General features: G+C 37.4%; 1 protein-coding gene across 1 annotated transcript in view; it reads left to right on the forward strand.

Moving 5' to 3' along the window:
* FAP (fibroblast activation protein, alpha) overlaps window positions 1–18,526 on the forward strand; it is a 43,887-nt gene extending 25,361 nt beyond the window's left edge. Inside the window, exons 18-26 of the mRNA XM_010567614.1 lie at window positions 1,701–1,799; window positions 2,535–2,604; window positions 3,839–4,033; window positions 8,425–8,479; window positions 11,729–11,828; window positions 14,853–14,917; window positions 15,805–15,877; window positions 16,136–16,209; window positions 17,584–18,526. Of these exons, the coding sequence (XP_010565916.1) occupies window positions 1,701–1,799; window positions 2,535–2,604; window positions 3,839–4,033; window positions 8,425–8,479; window positions 11,729–11,828; window positions 14,853–14,917; window positions 15,805–15,877; window positions 16,136–16,209; window positions 17,584–17,685 (833 nt within the window). The 3' untranslated portion in view covers window positions 17,686–18,526. The remainder of the gene's footprint in view (window positions 1–1,700; window positions 1,800–2,534; window positions 2,605–3,838; window positions 4,034–8,424; window positions 8,480–11,728; window positions 11,829–14,852; window positions 14,918–15,804; window positions 15,878–16,135; window positions 16,210–17,583) is intronic.
* Window positions 18,527–19,306: the final 780 nt, after the last annotated feature.

Below are 19,306 nucleotides of genomic sequence, written 5' to 3' on the forward strand. Positions count from 1 at the left end.
AAATACTGCTAATGCATGGATTTTTTCATATTTAATCCATTGTGATAGCTGTTTTCCATGATTCAATATGACCTTGTGTATCAAGGGCCCTTACTACTACTTCCTTATCAAAGTATGAATTGCATTAAATGCAGCTAAATGCCCAACTACAAATACGTGTTTCTTAACCTCTTTGTAGGGGAGAACAGTTTCATTTAGTGGATCTTCACCACTGGTTTCATGATGTCTAACTCTGCTGTGCTATTATTCTTCAGGAATAAAAACAAATTCAGGCTTCTCTTTGACTTTTTATGACCTTTTTGGATTAATTTTCCTTAAGTCTCTTGCTTTCATAATCTCTTCTTTGGTGCAAAGCTATTTTTAGCAGATCCATTTTCATTGCAGTTGGCAGGATTTTAAAAATATATCATCCATGAATTTTAGTAGGAGGCATGCAGTTAAACTAACATACACCAGTTTGGAAGCTCCTTCCAGCATGCCTACAATTCATTTGTGGTAATGGGCATGTTTCAGGACTTTTGAGGGGAAGGATGGAAAGGGTTCAGCTGAGTTTAGGTGAGTACCCAAAGCTAGCATGATCTTTCAGCCATAAAAACCAACTTGAATCTCTAAAACTTGTCAATACTACTTTGAAAGAACAAATTCCAGTGTTATATTTCTGGCATGTCCTGACCACTATCTAGCTCAAGACGTGCTGAGAGAAGTAATTCTTGTATTTTTTTGAGCATTTCCAGAGACAGGAAGTGGCTGCATTAAAAAAAAACAAAACAAACAAAAAAAAAACTAACAGAAAATCTCCTGCAGTTTTAAAAGGTTCTTTCATTTTGAAAGTGAAGCTAAAAGTCACAGATTTCCATTATGTATAATATTCTTCTTCCATCACTATTCATGGGAAAACACATAAATAAACAAGTAATATCCAGTGGATTCATAATGTATAGTTCTGCAGCCTATGCTGGAAATTAACTAAATTTTGAATAGTAATTTTTAAGTTATATAACTGTAAATTGGGTCTAAAGCAATTAAAACAAAAATGTAAAATACTTTTTAGATTAAAAAAAAACAACAAAAAAGGTTCACTAAGTGTGCGGTAATATGTTACTAGGGACAGTTATATGGTAAGTCTAGTATCTTTGTGCATGAATATACCATACAGTGGTTAAGCAAGGGTTTGCCACAACCCCTTAAGAAACTGCATTTCCTGCGTTAGCCCAGAAGCAAGATATTCCCAAACATCTATGTGCTTAACCACAGTGCCCAAGTATCTCAGAGGTTAAACTGATGTTACTGTGGTAAGCAAGAGAGGAGATACAGGACTGTGTTTTGCATGACAGGATGAATTTTACATTTCCAGCTCCCACCGTATTACAAAACTGGGATGAGAGCTCTGCAGGAGAAAGGAGTTTCTTCATAACATCCAGGACTCTAACACTCAGAGGCAACATGTGAAATGATTTGCATTGCAAAATGTACATCCTTTAAAAATCTAACTAATATTTGTGCACTATAATACCAGTGCCTTGCTTTTATTTAGCTATGTGATCAAGCCCAGTTAGAAGTGTCTGAGTTGATTTCATTACTCTGCTTGTAAAGTTCACGGATTTCCTTTCTGTTCTAATAACACAAGATAGAGGAACCTCAATTAATGAAGAGGAATTAACAATAAATTAGTTAATAATTCATGCATTTCTTTTACTTAGAGCTCAGAGTATTGGAAGACAATTGGGAATTGCAGTCTGCTTTGCAAGAGATCAAACTGCCAAAAGAAGAAATTAATAAACTTGAAGTGGATGGTATAAGTAAGAATTACACATCTTTATTATACCTTTTATTCCTACCTTTTTAATATTTTGCCTTCATTTTGTTATAGTAAGTATCGTCTTTCTGTAGAACAAACTTGTTAGCCTCTCAGATTGGGAAGAATAGGCCTGGTTCCGCCCTGTTGGACAGCAACCAATTTGTCTGTGCCTCAGGGTATCTGAGTAGTATTTAAAATAACATCTCTGTTTCACAATGCAATTTTTTGTTTTAAATCTTTAATACTATCGGTAAGGTGTTTAAATATCATGTAAAAACATTATAGTATGGTGGTGATAAAATGTGAAATGTAAACTGCTGTTCATCTGTTACACGTTATATTGACTTGCATACACTGTTGTTTTCACTAGTGACTTTACAAACAATATTCAATGGAAATTAATCAGTGTAAAGTTCCAAAACGTGTTTCTCATGATGTTAACAAGAGTTATATTCCTAGTTGTGTTTTTCTAGGCACCTGGAAAACAGAACCTAGAGGTAATGTGAAATAATAATTTTATGCATAGCTAAATTAAAATAAAAGTGGACACTATTTCTTCAAAGTTGTTCTTCAACAGCTGAATATAAACAGTTACTTGCATCAGTTCTGTGATTCACAGTTCATGCATTGTGTAGTTTGTGCTGATTCACTTTCATACGCTATTACACCAGACTGGATTATGCTTGGAGGAATCATTTTAACCATTAACAATATAATTTTAATATGTCTTTTCTAGCTTTGTGGTACAAAATGCTTCTACCCCCACAGTTTGATAGATCCAAGAAGTACCCTCTGCTTATTCAGGTGTATGTAACACTTCCTTTCTTTTAATGTTGTTGTTTTGTCAGAAAACATACTTCTTATAATTTAACAAAACCTAGGACATTTACAACATTGAAGCAAAAGCAAAACCACTTAGTTCTGTTTTGCTTGTCGTACTGTTTTTTTAAATATATTTCTGGAATAGACATTCAACCCAATGGAAATCAATGAGGATTTTATGTTAATCTTAGCATGGCAAAGATTAGTTCCTCAGAGAAAGAAAAAGGATAAAAACATGTGAGCTAATGCTTGGAGCTCGTAGCTCTGTTGCTGCTTCTGTTTATCATGAGGCAGTCTGAAATTATTGATTTCAGCTTTGCTAATATGAAAAATACAAGAGCCTGTTTCATTTAAAAAAAAAAACAAAACCAAAAACACCCCTAAACCATGTGGAGTGGCTTCTTTCATCAAATGTTCCTTCTAAAGAGCATTTGACATGAATTTAATTTATTGCAGGCAGGAAAGGCAACAAAAATTTCAGTGGTGAAAAAAAAAAGAGAGGCAGAAAGGAGAGCTGAGTGGATGTAATAAACCTTACATCATTTTTTATTAATCAGTGATGATCCAAAGGTCCAAGAATGCTAAGTATGTTTGAATGAAATTTAGAGTAGAAGATTAACTCAGTTGTGTCCTTGAGGTAAAATGTGTAATTTGCATTAGGCTATTCCCATGAGGAGTGTCTCTCTGTTCGGCTCAGCTATGTGGGGTGTGTTCTGCCCACAGCTCCAACAGCACAATAATCCCTACTGAAACAGAGAAGGTCTGGGGATGGCCAGAAAGTGTAAGGAGCTGTACTTTTTTCTCCTGTTTTCTTTGGCATTGCTGACTGCATGTGGAGATCAAATGCAGAAAAGCACCAAAAAGGGCTATTATACCTAAGGAATTTGGAGAGAGGAAAGAATTGAGTCTTTGAGGCATCACTCTTCCAAGGATTTACCTTAGGACAAGCACCTGATGCTGCACCCCTTAGTCTGAGCTAAAACTAATGATTTGCCTTAGGCATAAGACCTTAAGGATTAAAATGGATTTTAGATAGCAAAATCTCACAAATATATGAAAATGGTAGTTGAACTGTTTGTCTACTGAGGTCTCTGAACCACAGCCATATAACAAAATACTTGTGGAGAAAATTTAAGAAGTACCTATAGCTATAGTCCAGTATCCGGTAATCATTTATAAATTTATAAGTGTTGAAAATGTGTGAATTTTCATCCTCAGGTACGGAGGACCTTGCAGTCAGAATGTAAAGGAAACATTTAGCATTAGCTGGATAACCTATCTTGCAAGCAAAGAGGGAATTATTGTTGCTCTAGTGGATGGCAGAGGGACAGCTTATCAAGGTGACAAGATTTTGCATGCAGTATATCGAAGACTAGGAGTCTATGAAGTTGAGGACCAAATCTCAGCAGTGAAGTAAGTAGAATATCTCCCTGTATAACTGTTGTATTTACATACCTACAAGAAGTAATGTGAAAAAATATTAAATACACTTCTCAGCCTTTTTTCTGGAGAACTGAGGTCTCCAGGAAATAAGACAAGAAGACTTGTAGAAATAAAATATTACTGAGGTGCTTGATGTCAGTGAGGTTTTGTGTGGTTGATTAAGTCCATATACTACTAAGTCCACATTTGGACCTCACCACTTCCATTTTATAAGAGCATCATCAGAGGCTTCAATCCTAGGCCTAAGGAAATACAAGTGTCAGTGGTGAGAGGTAAGCCAGTGTATTATCCATTACTCTGAAGTTTTTCCTGTAGGGGAAACTTACCTCAGTGACCAAAGGTCCACAGTGATATACCACAGTGATTAGCTAAAGGTCAAATGTGAAGTTTGTAGCAGAACTGAATCCTGACACAAGCCTTCTAGAGATCTGTTAGTTATAAACTTGCCTTCCATGCTATTTTAGGATAGTTATGAACAACAGAGTGTCTGAGGTCCAGGTCCTCTGGTAGTTGTTCTCCAACAGTTGCTCCGTTGCACTTAAAGTGTTCCAAGGGAAAATAATTCCTTAAGCAGAGGTTTTGCGAGGGAGTGAAAGCTGAGGTTTTGTAAAGAAAGGCTGCCTGTTAAGCTTACAGATGCAGTAGCACTGCTAAAGTGAGCATTTAAAGAAGTGTTAGTTTGAACTCCGCAGAGATGACTACAAGGCAGGAATAAGAAATTTAGTCTAGGCTTTGATCTGGAATTTGGCCCATCAGAGCATGGATAGATTTCTAGGTGCAACAGTAAATACCCTCTTTTCCCAAGTAATAGACCTGATTCTGAGTAGCTTAGCTAGAAATTGGATGTAGCAGTCCAGGTTTCCACAGCTTTCACTACTTGTTTGAGAACACTGCCTATATTTACAAGTGTGTGTGAGGAGGGTGTCTGTTCCTTCCTCTTTCTGCTTTGTGATAATTAATTTCCTCCTCAATGATATAAACCCACCTTTATCCTTTTCAGTGATAAATGAAACAGAATAGCTGTATATCTGTTGCATTAAAGGGTAAAGATGTTTGGCAGAAAATAAACCCCTTGTGTTCCAGCTTGTCCTCAGATATCAGAGGGGCTGGGGGCAGCTAGGCTTAGATTCTGAGTGATGCCCAATTCAACACTGGAAGTCTGGTCATGTTCAATATATTGAACTACCACAATCACGGAGGCACAAATAGCGCAAAGTAACTTCAGTCTAGTCACGTTCAATGAACTAGCATGGCCAGACTTAAGAATTTTGGGCGCATTCCGTGAGAACTCTCATGGCTAGATTAATGAATAGTACAGCTTATTAAAGCAACAGAAGTGCAGATTATTTTAGATTGCCAGTGATAAATACACTGTCTGCAAAGCATGTGCAAGTACCAAGAATATGAATTATACAGCTGACTACAAACGTGTTAAATCACGGAATAACTCTATAGAGATTTTGAAGTTTCCCAGGGAAGCACTTGGTATAACCAAAGGTTCAAATCTTACCTAATAGGCATCCCCAGGGAGGGGGAAGAGAGGTTCAGCCCATCAGCTGATCCCAGCAGTCAGCGATGTCCTCCCAACTTGTCTCCAATGGTATCTTCCCAAGCATTCCTCCTCTCTTAAGCCATTTTATACTATTTTCTTATCTTTAGGTGGCTCTTGAGTGACTCTAGTCATACATACCTTTATTATGATTGGTATAAAATCTCCTTGCTTTACTTTTGAAGGTATAAGCTAGAGAAATTCACAGCACGTGCTCAGTGAGGTGTAGTCGCACCTTGAAGGCGGGTAGCCTTTGGGATGGAGGTGTGTTTTGGTATTATAATGAGAATATAATGAGCAAAATTTACCCGGAGGACATGATTTTGCTTGACACTACTCCAGAACTGGACACTTATGGTATAAATCAGAAGTAAGGCAATAGCGTTGACAGAACCTCATTGTTTCACCTCCTTGCTTCAGTGGATTCAATGCAGGAACCTTGCATTCTTGTTCCGGTTACTCATACCTGTGGTAACATCACAGAGCCTGGCCACAGTGTTCCCACTCCTCTCTATCCTCCCTGTTTCTCTTAGAGTCAGCATACCAAGCTCCCCTGGTGTTGCTAACATCTAAGGTTGCAGGTTATGTTGCTTAGGGAATTATTATGGAACAGATTCCTTGCGTATCCATCGCATTCCACCCTGGAGGTTTACCTTCCCTTAAGAGGTGAACATATCAATAAGTCATTAATAAGTCACCTCCAGCAATTATTCCACAATATCATGTCAGGTTTTTCTATTAATCTATTATTTGATTTTTCTTTCTTGAAACTTTCAGCAGCACCAGCATACTTTAAAATATAACGAGAGAATGTTTTTTTATTGCTCTGAATCGTCACTCAGACATAAAATGCCAGAGACAGAGGGAACCTAAAATGATTCTGCAGTTGCAAAATCTGCTGAGACAGGCTGTGAAGAAATAACCTCAGACTTCATACTTTCCAGTTTTCTGTCGGCACCTAGACTAAATTTTTATTCAGTTAAATGTATTGCATTCCATCTTCCTGATCTAACACATGGTTTAAGATGCGTGATTTTTAGAGAGGATCCTATATTCTAGTGGGAAGTTCTTGGAGAGGCTTTTACTGTAGGAGGAACCCCAGGGATTAAGACAGCAATATAACAAAGCTGAATCATTTTTTGGCTTTTCTTTTGTCCCACCCAGATAGTATCCCGCATTTTGGGTGTTGTCAGTTACTCATGCTTGCCCTAGTAAAATAAGGCTAATATGTGTCCTGGGATGTATCTGAACATATTTTGTTTATCTGTCACTCTTGAACCTTTGTGGTCTTTTGCCTCATCCTCTCTTCTTTGCGGTTGCTAGTACGGCTCTCAAAATACAGTCTTCAGTCTCTGACACAGGATTTTTGTAGGGCACCTAATATTTATGATTCTCTTTGACCTGTTTGACTACTGAGTGCATAAACAAGATGCACCTTTCATCCATTGCAAGCTTATTACCTACTTGGAGCATTAGAAGATATTTTCCTCGTTATTATTTTTATTACAGTAGCAGTATGTGCTCTTCACTTTTCAGGCACATAAAAAAGAAAGCTTATTGCTCCAGGGAATCCCTAATCTTAGAGGTTGATACTGTGCCTCTTGAGAGATCAACTCATTGTAAGATGAGTATGTTGAGTATCTTGCAGGATAAGGTCTGAATGGTAATGTTAATCCAGCACCTTTGGCATTAAAACAATCAAAATGATAATAGCCTGTGGGAAAGTAGAGCTATGGGAAGTGAAATGTAATTAGTAGGAGTACACTTTTTGAACTTTTTCCTCTGCATGTGTGTGAGTGTACGTCTGTACATATGCATACACACACTGTCCTGGTTTCAGCTGGGATAGAGTTAACTGTCTTCCTAGTAGCTGGTACAGTGCTATGTTTTGAGTTCAGTATGCGAAGGATGTTGATAACACCGATGTTTTCAGTTGTTGCTAAGTAGTGTTTAGACTATAGTCAAGGATTTTTCAGCTTCTCATGCCCAGCCAACAAGAAAGCTGGAGGGGCACAAGAAGTTGGCACAGGACACAGCCAGGGCAGCTGACCCAAACTGGCCAACAGGGTATTCCATACTGTGTGACGTCCCATCTAGTATAGGGACTGGGGGGAGTGGGGACGGGGAATCGCCACTCGGAGACTAGCTGGGTGTCGGTCGGTGGGTGGTGAGCAATTGCACTGCGCATCATTTGTACATTCCAATCCTTTTATTACTACTGTTGTCATTTTATTAGTGTTATCATTATCATTCTTAGTTTCTTCTTTTCTGTTCTATTAAACTGTTCTTATCTCAACCCACGAGTTTTACTTCTTTTCCCAATTTTCTCCCCATCCCACTGGGTGGGGGGGGGAGTGAGTGAGCGGCTGCGTGGTGCTTAGTCACTGGCTGGGGTTAAACGACACACACATACATATAAATGCACATGTACAACATGAGTATAATGTATGATGTTTAATTTAGTCTGGACTAAATATCCAGGTGGATTCTAAGTATATGAAAAAAGAACTTTTTTGCCAAGAAGCCAGTTGGGCAGAGTCTTCATCCACTGGAACAAAAATTATTATGAAGAAAGTATTAAATTCAGCATTTTTTATTCTTTCAAGAAGAATTCTTCCTTTTCCTCTGAAATATCTATTAATTGAATAATTGATGCTTTGTAGAAATTAGACATGCTATGCTGATTGTCAATTTGCTCAGATTGGTGGGATGTGTGGAAAAAAAGAAAGAAAAATTTTTTTTTTCTAATTTGTTATAGGATTAGCATTCTTTTGTAATAATGCATTTATTTCTGTGATTTTCGTTTCCACAGGAAATTTATAGAAATGGGTTTTATCGATGAGAAACGAATAGCAATATGGGGCTGGGTAAGTGATTGGGTTTTTTGTATCTATCTTTAAATAATCCTGCAGTATAATTTTTTTAATTCTTCCTTATTCTGTCCTAAATCTGTATAAAATTTCTTCTACCAGTGTTTGATAGTATTGCCAAAGGAAATAGTTCCTGTTAGTGCCTATATACATGCAACTGCAACAGTGCAACAGTACAAGCCCCCGAAACGGGATCTTTGGCAGCTCAAGAGGGAATTTTTAAAAGCTTATGCCTAATATATTCTTTGGACTTGAAGTTAAGCAAAATTGAGACATTTTAATTGGCTTTACTTTTAACTTAGGAACTGACTGGCATGGTGTCAAAATTCAAGTATTATCCTTTCTGATCTGAGTTTAAAATAATGAGAAAAGTCCTATCTCTCATCAGAAAATGTGACCCTTGCATCATTGTGAATCATTGTACACTTGGCTGGCTTTGAAATGGTCAGTAGGGATGAATGTAGGTCTGATGGGTGTACAGCATTGACAGCTTCTCCAAGAAGTGGAAAAACTGGACAGTATGGGAGTCATTCCAAATAATTAGCCAGTCTGCTTTTCATCTTTGATTTTTTTTTGTACTTTGCTTTGTAACATTCCCAGAACCTTTTATAGCCAGTTGTATTGCAAGTCTTTATTATTAAATGGCCAGATTCCACCACCCTTAGGCACTGAGCAATAGAGTAGCATACCTCAAGTACAAATTGTAGGATAGCACTGCATTCTAATAGAAGAAAAATAAATTACTGGAATAGTTGGGGTTCTTTTTCCTGTGCTGTCAGCCTCAAAGTAGGACCATTCATGGAAATGAGATGCAGACCTATTAGTGGTGTTATGGGAGAGCTGAAGCCAACACAGCCCCTTTATAGAGATTTTTAAGATATTTAGGTCATCTGACTCAATTGCTCATGTTCGTCATGAATGGCTGGATCAAGAATGCATAGACAGAACTGGAGCCCTGCCTCCTACCCAGCTTCAGCAACTTTAGCGTAACAGGAGAATCAGCTGATAAGCTTCACCTGAGGGTCTCATGGATTAGGGACAGCACTGTAAGGAATGCTAAAGGGGGTTGGAGGCCAGACCTATGTTAGCCACCCTTACCCCTTCTCTGAGTAACCCAGTATCAGCTATCCAGCAGTAATAGGCAGCACTAACTAAAAAAGCTTACAGAATAAACTGGTATGTTGGCACTCATAAACATTTTCCAATATTTTTCTCTTTATACATGTTCATTCTTCTCTGATTATCATTCAGAAAGACCTTTTATTTCATTCTCTTTAACTGCTTGTCTTTGCTAGGAGAATTCTGATCTGTCACTGTTTGTTTTGTTTAATTTTTTGCTGGGTTTTGTTTGCTTGTTTGTTTTCATTGGCCCACTATCATTGTAAGAGACTTGCCCAGAAACACACTAGAGGATGGATCTTTTAAGATTCAGTTCAACTGTAACTATAGAAGTTGCCTGATCTTAGCACATGAGCAGGGTTGCTAAAATCTTTCTATGAAGCTTCTACCAACTAATATTTAAATTACTTTGGTCAGACACTGCTGTAACACGAGGATAAAATGGGGTACCATATGGTGAAATTAAGTGACACAGGCACTTACAAGTGAGTAATTCTAAAGTGACATTAAGTCAGTTAAGGCCACATGAAAATATTTTATTTTTTTAATCACATCATATTTTATTTCACCACAGTGTTTCCAGAACCAATTAAGAGATTTCACACATCTAAAGTATTGTATCCTAGTAGTGGATATAATATTCAAATAATGGCACTATTGCCAAACCTGTCAGTCTTTTTTTCCATTTTTTTTCTGTTTATTATACCATTTCCTGGTCCATAACCTCTGAAAGGAGTTGAAAGGTGTTTCCTTATTTATAGCCTGCAGCTTGGAAGGTATGCATGAACTATGCAGCTCATCATACTTTCAGACTCACCAAACTCTTCTGGATGGCAAAAGCTCTTAAATAACCACTAAAGCAATTCAGGTTTTGAACTCTTATCTCTCTGCCTGTTATGGTGCATAGATTTATCTGCCTGATCCTAATCCTTTACTTTTTAGCCTTGTGGCCTGATTTTTTAAAAGATCAAATGAGCCAATCAAATGAGCTGGAAAAATTGTACTAATTATTGTTTCCATTAGCATATCCCCCACTGCCATTTCAAGCTAGAATATCGAGAGGAGGGAGGGACTAACTTACTTTTGCACAAAAAAATATTTAATAGTTTTGCTTATTTCCCTTAGTCTTTCATATGCTACTGATGAGTCTGATAATCTTCAGGATTCTTCATGATACACACCATATATTTATCCCTCCCTCCATTCCAGAATAAACAGTAACCCATTATTTGCTAAAGACCTTATACAAGTATTTTCCAACCCTAGTTCCACATCCTGTGGACAGTCAAACTAAATGCTTTTTATTTACAGTTTTTTCCTGTCTCAGCAACTAGCCCCGCACAGTTGCACAGATCTATTCTGATATCAAGGCTTACTTACTACTTTACCTACCTTCCAGCTATGAACTTATTCTTCCTTGCTGGGTCCCAGTTTGAGGAATCAGGCCAGAAAATAAATGGAACAGTGGCAGGCAGTAGGGAGGAATTGCTCGAACCTCAAGTTCTCAAGTAGCTGAGCCTGTTAGTACTGATGATGGGTTTGGTTCAATATGCCAATCATTAGCAAAAGCTAGGTAGCTTGTTAAGGCACGGAAAAACCTGTTACTGTTCTTGGAGGTGCACACCGAAAGGATGAGAGGCAATGAACACAAGTCGCCACGAGGGAAGTTTTGTTTATGTTTTAGGAAGAAAAATTTTTACAATGACAGTCATCAGTGTCAAAACAGATTGAGAAGAGAGGCTGTGTAATGTAGATGTGACTCTTATCGGCCTCCTTTAAATCTGAAGTTAGCCCTGTTTTGAGATAGAGGTTGTACTAGATTACCTTGAAGGACCCTACCAACTTAAGGTTTTTGGTCATTCTAAGTAAGAGCAGTATCCTGTGATAAGCATTGAAGAAGTAGCAAAAAAAGAAATGATTCAATAAAATTGTCTAATCTCTCTCACAAGAAATCACATCAGATCCATCTGAAATAAATAAATAAATAAAAGAAATTAAAAAGCTTTTGTTGCTTTGTCCTCCATGTATTCAAAGCAAAATATTTACTTTGGAATTAATTTATATGAGTTTGATTCAGAAAACAAAATGATACTTCACCAATAATTTTAAACTGTGATTTCTCCCTAGTCCTATGGTGGGTATGTAACTTCTTTGGCACTTGGATCTGGCAGTGGAGTATTTAAATGTGGAATGGCTGTGGCTCCTGTTTCCAGCTGGGAATATTACGGTATGGAAACTTGTCATAAATACTGACTTGGAAAGCAAGATGTAGCATTTAATGACTTTCTAAATGAAATCATTGCAGGAGAATGGCAATATGAAATTTAAAGACATTGCAATTACCTAGACATAAAGCTCTTAAGACCTTAAGTTTAATGTTTTCCTTGCTGAAAAAAACTGACTGCAACTGGCAGTTTGGAACAGACTTTGTCACATAGAAGGTACGTCCAGATAATTCCATATGCACATCTGTAACAGTAAGTGTATAAAGCCCTCCTGATAAACTGCTATACTCAGGAGTGATGTCCCTAAAAATCCTGTTTAAAAAGTATCACTGAATTCAGAAACAGCTGAAATTATTTTTCTGCCAGTAATGGAATCACAGAGCACTTCAACTTTAGATGCTGCAGACGATCTCTGTCAGGAATCAGTATCTCTGATGACTGCAAAGTTATTTCCCAAAAGCAGTGGAAAAGAAAGGGACCCAGTTGTGTCTGATATAATTTTTTTTTAATTAAATATTTTTTCCTTCAGATGTTTCTCAGTCACATCTCCTGTGTTGTTGTGTTACATGACATCCTTTTGTCTATTTACTTAGGCTCCTTACTGTTCAGAGGAAACAACTCCAGGAGTATACTCCCAGGGCCTTACTGTGTGAATAAAGCAGGCACATACTCATACTTACTTGCAGACCTGCTAAGCATTTGGCATGGTGTAAAGGAACCTTAGTGTTGAAAAGAATCATGGCATACATGTTTTCAATGAGCAAAATGTAGCACTTTTTGAACACATTTACTTAGCATACAGTTATTTGCTAAGTATTCTGGGTTATAAGAAATTTTTTTTGTTAAATGGGAAAGGTTCCTTCCCTGCTAGCACAGACATTCCTTGTATATATGGTGTTTTGCAAACAAAGGGCAAAAGATTTGTATGACAGAGGAAGCATACTCTTCATGTTTTCACTGGCATCAAGATTTTTTTTATACATTTTTCACTCATGATCGCAAAATTATTTCCAGAATGCAGGCATAAAGCACTATTTTTGCAAAAGTCCTTCAATAAAAGAAGAGTTATAAACGTTTGTCCAAGCATTAAAAATTGAATGAAGTTTTTAAGTTAGAGTAGATTAGACGCACCATTGCAATCTTTACTTTAGCTGAGTTTTCAGGAGGGAGTTAAAGAATCTTGCTAAAAACACATTGTAAAATCCAAACAGAACAGACAAATGTACCTCCACTAAGGAAGGAAGGAAACAGAAGGAAGTTATGAGTCATAAGTTTTGCAAACAGATCATTTTAACATTAGGGTGAACTGTGTTAGGGGCAAAACGACAGGATGCTACATATTTAAGTCTCTAAGTAGTATCAGTATGTCAGAGGATGTACTGGCCCCTAGAGCTTCTAAATTCTGTCCCACCCTCTTTTAGATGCACAGATTAGAGTCTGGACTATAATCTTTTCTCTGAAATCCTCACACTCACCTCCATTTTGTGTCAGAGTTAGTAACAGCTAAACAGTTATAAGATGGCAAGGGAAACTGCATTTGGGGACAATGTATAGTTAAAAGCATTAGATCTGTGACCATTTTATTAAAATTCACAATTTATCTCCTTTTCCTTCATCAGTAATTGACAAGCCGAATCTTCCACTTAGTCATTATAATGCAACTCTGCTGACCTCTGTGGACTTGTTGTAGCTACACTGGTAAAAGAGAGTGGAGAATTGGCTCAGAATACTGTAGAAATGCCAGCCATTCAGAAAGAGTCTATTTTATTGAAAACTTAAGCCCAATATGGTTGTTTGACACTGTGTTGACAACAGATATTGCACATTTTCTGTTTTCAGTGAATGATAAAGGATTTTGATAAAAGATAGGATACTTACTTAGGTTTTTTTGGTACTTGGTTTATTACAAATTACCTTCAGGAGCCTTCTTGGCTGATATGGGAGACACGGTACACATCTTTAGCACTTGGTGGTAACATATGTGAAGGATACATAATAAACCATGGGAACATGAGTATATTGAGTCATTTTCCTTTCCTGAGAGGATTCTCATTTCTACTTTTTAACAAAATTATTCTAATGCAGTGTGCCAAACTGGGCAACAAGGTAGACAGTCCCAATTCCTTACTGCTTACAATAGCCATCACCTCTCTTAAGGGAGGGAAAGATCCCAGCTCTTCTTTGTCAGAAAGCCCTGACTCCGTTAAATAAATAAAATCCTCGTAATACTGCAGCTTGACTGCTCAATATGTGTCAGTTTCTTTTTCAAGGCAAGGTCATAAAGAAAGTAATATTCTGGTAGTGACAGCTGCTGCGTCAGTTTTCCACAAATTTTCATAACAGCTCTTAGTTAAATTACAAATACCCAGGCAGCTCAAAGATAGCTGTTCCTACTGATTTCTTGATGATAGATACTGTTCAGTTATTCACATTTGTTTTGTCAAATCTGTTAACAGTCTTTGCTGTAGTTAGAAAAAGGAACTGAACAGAGACCTGAACAGCAATTGCAGCACTTTTTCAGTGGAAGCCTTTATCATTTCCTGCTCCCCCTAATTGCTGCATATATCCATTCAACAGGAAAAGGACAACATATATATCTATATTTACTGTACATACACATGCCCAGGTTGGAATTCTGCTCAGCTTCTCTTTTTAAGGTGTCAAGAATAATCTGTGTCATCTTTCCACCATGCACCTTTATTGGCTCATTGGCTTGTTCAACTGACTTCTGGAGTTCAACCCAATAGCATAAAGCAGTATCAGTTAATTACCTTTATCCACACAACCTTCTGTTGGTTCCACTGATGACTATCAAACCATTATTTCTGCAAGGATGATTTGGAGGACATTTATTAATTAACCTTCATAGTTGATTTTTTTAAACATGTTTAAATTTGGTGTATAATGAGGAAACCAAGCAGTACAGATAAAGTTAAAATAAACATTTAATTTGCTGTGTGTCACTGGAGGCAGAAAAATATTGGCACATTCTTTATCTATAACTTTTTTCTTCCTTAATGCCACAGCATCTATCTACACAGAACGATTTATGGGTCTTCCTGTAGAGTCCGATAATCTTGAGCACTACAAGGTGAGAATTCTCTTTCTGTGTTGATCTGCCTTAAACTTGAATCACACTTCCATGGACAAGTAGAACTGTGAAGAAAGAAAATGACCCACCAGCTCTCACAGTGGCAGTCCTGTAGCAGCCTAGCTACTGCTGTGAAATTCCTATCTCCGTAGTTACTTGTGGTTTTGTATTTATCAATCCTAAATATGCTAAATTGAAGGTTCCTTATTTTCTCACTTGGACAAGTCAGACAGTTCTGCCAGTGTGAACCATTAGCCTAGGAAAGAATTCATGAGAGAGGTTAAAATGTTGATGTTGGTAAGGTTTTGGTTGGTACAGTTAGCTGTGGTATGCAAACTGCTTCATGCAAATTTAGCTTTCTGATAATAACATCATAAGCATAAGCATACTAAATGGTCAGAACAGCTTCCCCTACCTGGAACAGGTTGCCTTATTCTTTTCTTCACATTGATAGAAAGTCTATAGCTTCTTCTAGCAGCACACATACCAGCTCTGGATACAGAGAAGCCTGAATTAATGCCCAAAGAAGTCAGCGGAAAGACTCCTGTTAAAGATTTTGGATCACGTTCTCAGTACCATCCCAACTCAAAGAACAGCAATGCTCAATACCAAACTGCCATGGTAGAGCTGTCTGGGTAGCCAGGAACTACAGTGTTCAGGGAATGACACATGGCTAGTGCTGTGCTTTTTGTGAACTGCCCCTTAGAAAAGGCACTAAATATATATGGCTTCTATTATAATCTCAGATTGATATGAAGTCACTGCTGTCATTATTATGCCAGTCCAACTGTTTGATTATTGTTCTACTAGGTAATGAAAGCCTTTCAGCTCTGTGACTGAGTGGTTTAAATTGAAGCTGCTGAACTGTTCATTTTTCCTCTCAATAGAATTCAACTGTGATGGCAAGAGCAAAGAATTTCCAAAACGTAGAGTATCTTCTCATCCATGGAACAGCAGATGGTGAGGTTTGCAAATGGCAGTACAAATACAGAGTCAGTATCACTTTGTTTGAAAAACATTAAGCATCTTTCTATGCCTTTGATTAGGGTCAGTACTTAGATCTTCAGTAGATTTCCATGTGACATAAGATGCTTACTCATTCTTAGTAATGTCAACTCTATTACTTGATAATTAGTGGACACAACTTAATGCACTATAACTTTATGCTGTGTGGTATTTACACGTTTCAATAGCCAATCTCTTTTTTTCCTTTTTCAGATAACGTACATTTTCAGAACTCAGCACAAATCGCAAAAGCTCTGGTTAATGCACAGGTGGATTTCCAGGCAATGGTAAATAACACACTATTTTTCATTTTGATCAGTGGCTTATAGCTTCATCAATAAGCTTATCTGACATTTGGCAATGTTTTTAAGAACCTGGTTCAACTGAACATGCTTCAAAATCTGGCAATTGCTAGTGCATTTGTTGCTCTTCATAAACAATTTCTTCCTCGAAAGATTTGGCTGCTCTTTTTTTTCCTTGTTGCCCTTTGGATGCTAGCAGGATTTCTTTCTTGTCAAGAATAACTTAAAGGCTTTTAAAATGAGCCAGGGAGAGGAATGAGAATCCAGCCTCCTTATAAAAGTTGCTGATAGCTAGTAAAAGAGAGGAGAATGAAGGAGCTAGCTTCTGGGGCCAAAACCATCACTGGTTCTGATGGATTCTATCCTGAACTGGACATGCCTGCCACAGGCATGAGGTAAAACAAGCAAAAAGGGTATAAGGTATCCAAGTAGTATATCCAGGATCAGAAAATAAACAAGTTCTTTGCAAAATTTACTTGGGGTAGCAGGTGCAGGCAAAGAGAGAAACACATAGGCAAGAGGTTAGAAGATATAAATGAGGAATGAACAGGGGAAAAGTAGTTCTGAATTACATGCTATGCTCTGCTTCTGCACATTTTTTTCTCAGGGCCAATGGCCAAAGTGTTTGCCTGCTATCAAAGTACTGGCGTTCTCCCACAGTCCACTTTCCGAGGGCCATGAACTCCCCAAAAAGGGATCACACAGGGATCCCTTGGGGATCTTGTATAGTTAGGGTTTGTAGACCCTTTTGTGTATTCCACATTTTTTGCCTCCTTCACTGATCTTTAGCAAACCCAGGTTATATCTCAAGTGCCTGGAATACTGTATGCAGTTGTAGTCATTCTAGTTCAGCTATGGGGGAATGTCAGTTATTTCTAAGAGCTAGCATAATTCATATGTGTATTTTATTTGCAGTATAACATTCATAATGTTCATGGCCCTGTTGTAATGCAGGTTATTTTGAATAGAATTCCACAACTTTTAGCTGAAAGCTTGTTGCTTAGAGCCCAGTATTCCTAAGCAAGACTGTGACCCCTGTTGCCAAGGCCATGCAGCAGGTTGAGGGCATTTCAATCCTAAGGGCATCTCAAAGCTCTTTTGCCTGACTTAATACAACTGACTTGTCAGTATTGAGGCAGTAATGCTTACAGAAGATTACAGAAGGTTTAGAAACTTTTTTTCAGCAAGAATGTGAATGTACTGGAAACTGATGAAAAAAGATTAGCAAGTCTCTCTGTTTTCTTGAGGCATCCACTTTCTTCTATATGGTAATAAAATAAAGTTCTTGTGTTGTTTAACTATTGCAGAATTCAAAATAGAACATAGGGGGTTTATGGCTTTTTTTTTTTTCTTTTTCAGTGGTATACTGACCAAAACCATGGAATTCCAGGCCTTTCCAGCAAACATCTCTACACACATATGACCCACTTCCTCAAACAATGTTTTGCTTTGTCAGAATAAGTAGGCTATTCAGAGCATGCTAAGACATCTGATACATCTCTGGGAGAATGCAATGTGCAACAGTGCCCAGGTTGTATAGTTTTCAGGTGAATTCATAACAGGAACTTTGAAATTTTAAAGTTGATGTTTACATCCATGTTTGATATTGTATATTAGCAAATGTTATGCTAATACATGTTTTGGCACATTTAACACCTGTTTGATAGAAAAAATAAAATCAGAATGTAAAATGCCATGTGCATTTATTGCCATCTTGCTTAAGCTTACATTCTGTAATCCAAAGATAGGTGGTCCACTGCAAAGGCACACTGCCAGAGGAATCTGCTTGCATTTGTTAACTACAACTGTAAAATGGGAAAGGACAAAGCAAGCAGTGCAAGTACCTAATTAACATCCTAACAAGAACCAGTTTCTCAAAACTGATTTCCAATTTCTTGGAAGGAATCCAAGCAGGAATGGGAACACACAATATTTAAAGCTGAAGTTTGGATAATTATCGTGAATATTGAATGCTGTGTTCAAATTTTATTCAACTCTTATTTGAAACCTTGATTCTGCAGAACTCTCAGTCTTCAGGTTTAAATATGAAAGTAGGACATTCATGATAGCTGGTTTATCTCAGTGGTTTTTCTCCCTGTATTGAGAATATGTGAGCCATATTAGCCTGTTTTTAATCTCTAATCATCACCTCAGCATTCAAGTTAATCTCAATGTCATTCATCCCAGACTGGAGGGGAAGGATCAAAGGATTATGCAGGCTTTCTTTGCTTTGTTTCTCGTGAAACTGTTTTAGGGACTCTTTAAAAAATGCTGGAGGCTAATAATGATTGGAATACTTGTATTCTTTTGATTAGTAATTAAATCAGTCCTGTCATAATATAAGAATATGAACAAGATAATTGGCAAGACATCCATTGTAGATGAAATGATTCTCTGGTCATGTGTTTAAAAAATTCTGAGCTACCCTACTGCATAAGAACCGTGGTCTGTCTAACACAGTATCTCATCTCTGCTATTAGTCGGTGAGAGTACAAAATAACGTGAAAAAGATTGTGGAGTAGCCTTCCCACAAAGCAAGCTGCTTCCTAATGCTCAGTCAGAGATCAGTTGCTGCTTCTTTGTGGAAAAGCAAGGGGTTTCATTTGACCCTCTTGACAAAAACATGGTGTTTAGCCAAAATCATTAAAATGTGGAAGTGATTTGCTATGTAACAGCTTCCTTCGTTTTGTTAATGGCAATATCAAATCTGATTTTCCACACATGAGAACATTCTCAGACACATCTTTATGTAAATGTAGTTGCCAAGCTGTTTGTAATGGTTAAATTACACTTTGATAGGAACTCTTCAGAAAATACTCAATTAGTTCAGGTTTTTTTGGAAATGCTGCCAATTACGTGACGTTAATGAGCTTTTTGTTGGTAATGTAATTAAAATTCAACTGCTATAATGGTTAAAGGAAAAAATTATAGCTCTAAGAAAGTTAACATTAAGCAAATATGACATGAAGTGGGGCTAATTAGATGTTGATTCTATGGTCCTATGTGCATTTGCTGCACACAACAGTAGTCTCAGTAATGTGGTTATTTTACAAATAAGGAATACAATTCAGCTGAAATTACT

Source organism: Haliaeetus leucocephalus, unplaced genomic scaffold, assembly GCF_000737465.1.
Source record: "Haliaeetus leucocephalus isolate CR32 unplaced genomic scaffold, Haliaeetus_leucocephalus-4.0 Scaffold1, whole genome shotgun sequence".
Classification (NCBI taxonomy): domain Eukaryota; kingdom Metazoa; phylum Chordata; class Aves; order Accipitriformes; family Accipitridae; genus Haliaeetus; species Haliaeetus leucocephalus.